Source organism: Pyxicephalus adspersus, chromosome 2 (assembly GCF_032062135.1).
Source record: "Pyxicephalus adspersus chromosome 2, UCB_Pads_2.0, whole genome shotgun sequence".
Taxonomy (NCBI): domain Eukaryota; kingdom Metazoa; phylum Chordata; class Amphibia; order Anura; family Pyxicephalidae; genus Pyxicephalus; species Pyxicephalus adspersus.
This window is the reverse complement of record NC_092859.1, coordinates 110,693,595-110,702,873: the sequence shown is the minus strand read 5'-3', so window position 1 is coordinate 110,702,873 and position 9,279 is coordinate 110,693,595. Positions and strand designations below refer to the sequence as shown.

Sequence of the window (9,279 nt, the reverse complement as noted above, 5' to 3'; positions counted from 1 at the left end):
AGGTACGCTTTAACTGGCAAATTCTGTGGTTTAGTAAAATAACTAAGATAATGTTCACCTTGCTAGGGGATTTTCAATAAGTTTAGTGCGTGTGGAGAAGTTGTTCTGAACTCCACCATTTCAAGCAATGATAAAATAAATACACAGGGTTTATGAGAAAAGGCATTTCTGAATAGATAACTTAATGGGAGTGCTTAGGTGTAGCATAAACGATTCTTCATGCAGACTTTCTAAATTGCTGCTAGAGAGGCATCATAGGATAAACATTGTAAGAATGTCTGCATGCTATTAAAGGAAAAATACATCCATATCTGGATGTACGTGTCAATATCATATTAAAGAGATGCATGCAAGATGAACTTTCTTTGGATTGGAAATACAGCATGTAGAACAATTAAACAAAACTAAATCTAGGGAAAAAAACTGTGATCATAGACAATGTTTTACACAGTCAGGCATTGTGCTTCATCATTCTTAGTTTGGAAGATTGGTAAAGAAAACCTTACTTTGAAATATGATAAAGGCCATAAGCACCATGTTGTTCTAATTTAGCCCAGCCCAAGTATCTGACAAAGTAAGAGAGTTAGAATCTATACCCTTCAGAATTAAAACCATCAAAATAACTTACTTCCACACGTCACAACCTTTTTTCAATTTACAGTGGAGCTGAGGAATTTTTCTGCTTTACATTTTGCACAAAGTCAATCATCAATCAGCTCATTTATGTTCAATTATACTTTTTATAAGACCCATACATACTTTGTTGTTTCCTGCACAAGGGTAAAAGCCTAGTAACAGGTAGCTTCCTCTGTAGGTGGCAGCACATATGTTTTTCATGTCACTGATTGATCTCTTAACTGACTGCAGTTTAATGTAGTCAGTGAGGAAATATAAAGTGTAAATCTGGCTGTAAAAAAAACAGCCCAGCAGTGATAAGCATTGCCAGCAGTGTTCTCTCAAATAACAAAAAATAGTGTTAATATAAATTTAGGCTAAACGCTGATTCATAAGTATTTACCCACAAAAATGTTTTTCTTTCCTAATGGTATCTTTGCAGTGTCAGTTGGTGGTGAGACCTGGTAAAGTAACTCAGTACAGGTAGTCCCCTGGGATACATACGAGATTGGGGCTGCAGGTTTGTTCTTAAGTTGAATTTGTATGTAACTCAGAACAGGTACATTATTTTAATGAATGTATTTAGGACAGATGTTTGTCTTAACATGTTATTTATTTTTACCTTTCTGTGTATGCACAGTATGGTGTCAGTTATTGTAAAAAAAATCCTCACTGTAAGTAAATCACAAACAAAGCAAAAAAAAAAAAAACTTTATGGAGCCTAGGCATTCATTAACTTCTGGTGCAAGATGTGCTTTGATATGCAAAAAGAAAAAAACAGCAGAGTTTTTCTTGGGTATTAAAGAGTTACAAGAGATTGCAGGAAAGCTCAACCCTCCTTAAGATCACCCACAACATTAGCTGTGTTTACCAAAAGACTTCTTCTGCAAGTCATGCAAACCGCTCCCTTCCTCCCTTCAAGCCTCCATCCTGCATTCAAGCAAGCAGGGAAGCCCCATTCATATCTTGGAATCGTCCGTATGTTGGATGTTCTTAACTCGGGGACTACCTGTAATTTAGTTTTGGACTCCACACTAAAACAATAAACAAGGCGGTAGAAATACCTGTTTTCATATGTTGCTGTTTCACTGGCGGGGTGAAACAGTGAGTGAGGCATTTACTACCTTACGTTTAGCAAAGGAGCAACACCTCATCTCATGCAGCAGTGAAAGTAGGTGGCTGTTTTGTTTTCAGTTTTTAAGCAATCCTGATACTAGCAAGATAGTTAGCAACAGGATTGCTAATGTGAGGTGGCGTCAGGATAGAGCCCCACCTGAAATGTCCTGCAATGCATCTCACATCTATGATTTTGGGACATGGCTAATCCCCCTTCTAGCTGGCATGCGCTTTGTCAGTGGAGAGACCCATCCGCAGGCTGGTGGAGTGGCTATGTTTTTTGTATTGATATAGATAGTATAATGCATTTAAAACAAAATGATGTAAGTTAAGTCAAATGGAAACCAAAATCATTGACCCACTGAGGGTTGGATTCAACATCACACTAAAAAGCAGTAAAAAGTAAAGTAAAAAACTGAAATCGCAGAATAGTCAAAGAAACACCAGAATTTAAGCACTTTATTTCTTGATGGTTTTTCTTCTCCCAGGTCACATGAAAAGAATGTTCAGGTCAAGTGTCTCAAAAAAAAGTACTGCTATGTTAAGAATAATGATCATGGCAGATTGATATTCATTTTTAAGCAAAAAGAACAGCTTGAGGGAAAAAGGCTTCAGTAAAATACACCCATCTCTTGTTTTATTTAGCATATTTCATATGCATGTTTCATAAACATGGCTTTAATATAAATAAATCTCAAAAAACTTCTGTTTACATTCCCACATACAATGAATATATAGAATAAAGGTTTTACAACTTTTTTATATATTTATTTAGGGCTTCAGGTATTGGATCTTTTTTACAGGGGTATTTTGTATAGGGTTTTTTTTTTCTAATGTATTGTATCTTGTTAATATATGATTTCTAATCTATAATCTTTATATGTCCTAAATATGCTATGTGTTCCTGTAACATATAAAGATAAAACTTCTACTAAAAATAAGACACAGGCATATGTCGTAAAAGCTCATGTAGTTCCTTATTGATACTAGCCTATATGCCCTTCAGCAAATCAGCACTGGCTAAGCATTAAAAACAAACACTTGAAATCGTTTAAGGTGCCTTCACACATGTTTCTTACTCTCCTCACTAACTCCATATCCACCAAAGCCATGATAATACCAGATACGTCTTCGTATGATGTGCATTTAGGATGACAAGCTTTTGTTTGTGTTATAGCTTCTTCTCCCCCCTGCTTAATATGAATACAAAAACCGCCTAAAGCAGCATTATGCAGCTTAACTACAGGTCAAATGCACCTGACAATGAACCCAAAACCTGTCGACACAGACCCTTCCTAAACACAAAGCAACATTGATGGCTGAGTCACCTAAAGAATTCAATACAACACAGAACAGGTTAAACATACAAACAGGTGTAAACGTTTACAAAAACTTGACAAAATACTTGTTTAAAAAAACAATGCATTGGACCATTTGGTGTGTTAAGTATTAGTTGGATGTCTACTGAAAGGAATACATCTTTTGCTTAAAGCCCCTTATGTGGGATGGTAAGGGGTCTACTAATAAAAGTTTTTACCCAAGATTCACCAAGTAAAATTGATTCACACATTTTCTATTAAAATCATACATGAAAAGTGTGTAAATTTGGTTTACAAGTTGGGTGAATCTTATTTTAAAATTAAAAAAAAACATTTTTTTCCCAACGAGGGGAATTTCGGGCCATTTTTATACCTCCATAGTCAAATGATGTAAAAATATTTACAAATACAACCCTAAGTGTTTTTTCTAAACCAATTTTCTTTAAATAGCTCATTGTTTGCACCATTTCTGTTATTTGTCTAAAATGTTCACTTAAAGTGCCTTTTTAATGTTTCAGCCCCTGTTATACCACCAGAAATCCTTACTTTGGTGAAGAAAAACGATTTGATTACCACTTTGTCACGCCAGAGACATTCGAGGACATGACATGCTCTGTAAGAAATAGATTGCTTTTGTATCTTAAACAAGTCTGGTTTGTCTTTTAGTATTGTTTTTTAACATCATTATAGTTCAGGTAATGTAGGTACACCTTTACACTTAAAAAGTTCTTTCATCATAGAAGTTAATATCTATGTTAGGTCATACTTTTATTTTCAGTTACTCACATAGCACTGATCAGAAAAAAAAAACAAAGTTTTTCTGATCATTGTTGAAATATTGAGTTATCCCTACCTAGGATCTCAATGCCTGGTGGCTTAGATTGTATCTCCAACAAATAGCCAAACTCACCAAATATACTTCATTCACAAATATTTTTATTTAATGCAGATGGATTCAGGCAAACAATGTGATAGGGTAGATGTTGATATTTGGAGAGCAAAAGGAATATTTCTCTCCTCACCTCAGTGTGTATCTTGCAGTAAAGGCAGAAACTTACAATGAGGAAGTAGGATATTGCTTTACAAAGAGGATACAATGAAAAATGTATGAATGTTAATTAATACATCCTTGGTGTGGTATTTTAAAAACAATTTTTAAAACAGAAAAAAATAAAAATACATGGGCCTAATCTGTATATATATATATATATATATATATATATATAAATATATATATATATATATAATTTTTTTTTTTTTTTTTTTACAGGTTAAAGTATTTAAGTTAGCTATGATGGACACATGCTTTTAAGTGATCTTTGTGCATGGTAGTTGGCAACCAGTAGATGGCACTGTGTCCTCATGTAAAGTGTGTAACCAACTCTTTAATAGCTGTACAATGACTGCTCTGATCTGTCAAACTCTTGACACTTTAAGGGCAGAAATTCTTGGTTTATATTCAACACTATATATGGTGAATACTGTTTATACATAAATGAAATGAAATGATCCCATATATAAACCAAGGTACCTACTGTTACCTGAGAAAACAGAAAAAATACATTATTTCCAGTATAAAATAGTGCATAAAATGTAGATGCACTGTTAAATAATAATAAGGTTAGTGAATTAAAGTGATGTGAGAATGACAAGGGCTGGAGTGATAGGTGACAGTGATAAGGGTTTTAGATAACATTTTTTTTTAAAAGGGTAATTAAAAAAATAGTGTCTCCCAGTTTTTTGTTTATTTTTAAATGCAGACCCCTTACTAGACTAGTCTAGTCAATTCCCATTATTCCCATTATTTTAGCTGACCCAAAGATAAATAGTATTGACCCCCTTAGCCTGAGGTCAGTGAAAGTTCATGTACACATATCAACTATTAAAAAATGGTGTTTGCACAGGAACTCTGGTGAGTATCCGGAGAGCTATGAAGAGTATGTCTGTGAAGATAACAATTTAGTTCTACATGACAGTGCTCAGACCTCCTTGTGTATTTCTGTCACATGAGGGGGCCAAGGGGTTGCCCAATCTCTTCATACCCTAGATTTGTTTTTCCTAAGACATGTCTTTTCAGTTATAAAAAGATGCTCATACAGGATAATATTTAAGCTCTGCTTCCATAGTGTACTGTAAAATCCGTATTTTGGAACCATACCATGTATTAAATCTTTTTTAGTGTAAAAAATGAGAATATTTAACCCGTATATCCTTTTTGTTATTTACCATTTCACACCACATGTATCTAAATTTTACATTCATAATTTCCTGCATTGTTGTAAATATATATGTCCGTCTTTTAGGGTCTTTTTCTTCTGACTATGAAATACAGTGGTCACTACTATGGCCTGAGCAGGGAGGCCGTGGAGTCTGTTGCCAGAGAAGGTCTTGCTTGTTGCACTCATATGGAAATAGAGGTATCTTTTGCTATGTATATTTATAAAATGCAGTTATACTTTAAAAAATGTAGTTTATCTACTACTGCCTCCCCTGGCCATATTCCTGCTGATTCACTGATGTTTTTCCTGAAAACAGCAAATGCCGGGCTTTTCACCTATCCTTCCTACATCTGCATAAAAACATGCATGTTTTCTTTAAGATTGTTTAGTACTGGTGTCCTGCCTGTACCACCAGCTTAATTGATACAGGGTAAGCAATGAGGATGTGCAAAGTGCAGTGCTTATATCAACTTAACATATTTTAATTTACTGATGAATAATAGTTTAAATGATTTCTTTTTAGTTGCTCATGGCTATGGAATTTTAATCCTATGTGAGCCTTCTGTGTCTTGAAGAAGTACTCCAAACTGTTCTATTAGAAAGTGATAAGTTAAAGAAAAAACTATAAAGTGGTACATTTACAGGACATTAAATCTTTTTTGTTTTTGTAGGAGATTATATAATGTGCAAATTAGAGGAACAACTACCCGCCAATTTACCCGCCTTTACATAGGAGATGTGGGTAGATTAGTAATAAATAATTTCAGGTGAATTTTAGCACTCATGCCTCTCCCCTATGGCTTTAAGTTTAGTTATCAGCATAGATAACAGCTCTTAATCTTCTTTGTGCAATTAAAAAAATACTCTAGGCAAATTGTTAACAGTACCAATTAATTTTGCGCACATTAGTGAACATTAATAATATAAAGCAAATTTGAAGATTATGTATGACATTTTAGTGTTCTAAAAACTTTACTTGGGAACTTGAAAAGCAGTCCACTGGTGTCACTTTTTGTTTTTGAAAACCCACATGCATGCCACCGATGAGTGCATGAGGGGTATAGTAACCTGTGTGATTATTCTTGCCAGTAGTCAGCAGGTGAGACCATTAGATTCAGGTATGTAGCCTTTAGAATATGAGGTGACCCGTATCCCCCTCCCTTGTCAGCCCACATATTCTAACATTCAGGGCTCTGTCACTTTAAGGAATTTTGCCTTCACTCCACATACACCTAACTATTCACTGAGCTTTCTCTGTTGCCTGGAGTTCTGTCTAAAGCATGTAAAGTTATTAAGAAAATGATTTGTATTGATATCTGTATTCAAGGGTGTTAGAAGTTTAAAGAGTTCCTACTTTAAACCACGCTACATCTTGCTCCTGCCAATGAACAAGGAAAAGTATGAAGGCTGGCTTAGGAGAAAAGGATTGTTCACTAGACCTGAGATAGATGTTGCTGTGTCCAGAGTGGATATGTACATAAAGATACACCAGGACTGCCCAGGCTACTTTGATGCTGTCATCAATACAGGTAATACCTTTTTACATGTTATTACAAACATCTTCCAGTGTATAAATTGATCTGATATATATATACTCATTATGGCTAAAGGCTTACCTTGTTGGGTATCCTATTCCAACACCTCGGTCATTTATATAGGCTTGTCACTCCTCATCTTTGCAGTTTTAACAGGCTTTATGGGGTCAGTTCCTAGTGTTGTTTAAAAAGCACTTGCCTACAATTGGCACTAAATTATATCCCTCAGGTATGCAGTAGGGTTGAGTTCAGAAGTCTGTGCAGGTCAATAAATTCCCCTACATCACACTCTTTAAACCAGTGGCCACCAACCTTTTCAGACCAACAGACCACTAAATTTACCGGCTCAGGGCTGTGCATGCGCGGGGAGCCGTGTCACTCAAAGGGGAGGAAACTTCTGCCTGAGGGACATCATGATGTCAGAACCCGCCCACTTTCCCATCGCTGGTCTGAGCTTGCAATTGGAGAGTGGGTGGGCTATGTTAAATGAGACACAACCCACCCACTGCCCTGAGCCTGGGATCCATATGGATCATGGTCCCCGGCTCTGGCCGGTGCACTCTGCCAGTGAAGTCCTTTTCCTAACCCCGCTGGGGGGTGCACCGGCTAGTGCCGTAGACCACCAAAATTTTCTTGCGGACCACCAGTTGGTGACTGCTGCTTTAAACCATATCATTCTTTGTGGAAAAGGTAACAGTCATGCTGAAACAGTAGGGAGCCTTGTCGCAAGTTTAGAGGTGCACACCTATGTGAAATGTCATTGAACTGTATGTATTTACATAATCCTTCACTGTAAGCACCATCATGCAATAATATGAAATAGTGGCCTCATTTTTTGACTATATGGTATTTGTATTGATTACTAAATACAATTTAGTGCTAAAGATATTTGCCTTTTTTTCTTTGCACAGATGATTTAGATGAAGCCTACAATGAATTAAGATTGCTTGTTAAAGACTACCTAGGCCTGACTGAACCAGGACAATCTACCCAGAGCTTAACTAGAGCTACATCTGGAAATGGTAAATATTTTTTTTATTGGTAATACAACAATATACAATACCGTGCCTGGGATGGCATGCATTGAAGCCTCCTGGCATGCGCAATGTGGGTTGCGTTTACATTTTTTCTTTGTCACCGCTAGCACAAAAAAAAAATATATATATTTTTACTTTACATAAAGGGGTTGTATCTCAAACTTTTTTTGGTTTGGAGGTGAGGACCATGTTCCCCATACAAATCCCAGGCTCAGGGAAGTGGGCGGGCTGTGTCCCTGGACACAACCTGCCCACTCTCCCATAGCAGTCTCAGATCTGTGATAGGAAGTGGGCGGGGTTATGAATCATGACATCACTATGGGGGAGGTTTATCCCCCTTTGAGTGACACCCGGCACCCTGCGCATGCGCAGTCAGGAGACAGTAATTTTAGTGGTCCGTCTAAATCACATACACTGATGTTTTTTGAGCAGATTATCAAAATTGCATTTTTTAACATTTAACTCTTGTATTAGAATGAAAGCCAGCTTTTGGGCTCTATTTATTAAACAGAGAATCTGATATTCCCTCAAACATTCCCTCGTGGGTACCAATTACTACCATTAAAACACATGGACCTGGAAGATTTCCTTAAGGCAAAGTCAAATTCCTTGTTTTATAAATTGAGCTCAATGAGTTAGAGTTGATATTTCAATTAGATATGATAGTAAAACTGACCATAATTTGGATCAGGTAATGAACGGGATGGTACATGAAATGCTTGTAGTCAGTCGCTAGCATTTAAATAAGTTAGAAAATTAATGAAAAGTATAGCTGCTTAGTGTATGCCTAGTAAAAGGGAGATTTCCTCTCACTACCTGTTGTATTTTCATGAGGCAAAGTGAAGGGAAATCTGCCATCATGACAGCGATGGCAAAATAAGAAGCATAAATAGGGAAGAGATCCACTGATTCCCTACTCAATCTAAATGTAGAAAAAAGGTTTCAATGTAGGTTCAGTTTACCAAAAACACTGTTCTAATAATGTAACATATAGAGACAAATGTATCTGTCCTGCTCTGTTTTAAATATTGTATGTCATATGTTGCTGTTTTCTAAAAGCATTGCCTTTTTTTTTCTATTGTACATTTAGATTCTGGGAAACCTCTGTCTGGATCCTCCCCAAATGAAGCTCCCAAGGGTTCTCAGAACAACTCCAATAATGTATTTCAGGATTCTTCTGCAAGAAATTATTCCTCTAGAGTCTCGGCCAAGGTTTCTTCACAAAAAACTCCAGCAGTAAGCCACTGTTGTTATCTTGACTAGACTGCGTTCACACATAAATTTATGTCATATATTTGACAGTGACCATTGCTTTTAGGAGGAGGCCTCTGTTCAGAGACGTCAGCAAGCAGCAAGACAGGCTTTAGCAGGGAAGACCTCTGGAACATACACCCAGCTTTTTCAGAGGTGAGAATATTAACAATTTTTATTATTATTA

The 9,279-nt window shown here is 36.4% G+C and overlaps 1 protein-coding gene across 1 annotated transcript in view; it reads left to right on the top strand.

Moving 5' to 3' along the window:
* Window positions 1-9,279, top strand: part of LRGUK (leucine rich repeats and guanylate kinase domain containing) — a gene marked incomplete in the record, with an annotated part of 42,522 nt that overhangs the window by 27,498 nt on the left and 5,745 nt on the right. The window contains 6 exon segments of the mRNA XM_072401845.1: window positions 3,569-3,665; window positions 5,354-5,467; window positions 6,597-6,798; window positions 7,716-7,826; window positions 8,932-9,077; window positions 9,160-9,248. Of these exon segments, the coding sequence (XP_072257946.1) occupies window positions 3,569-3,665; window positions 5,354-5,467; window positions 6,597-6,798; window positions 7,716-7,826; window positions 8,932-9,077; window positions 9,160-9,248 (759 nt within the window).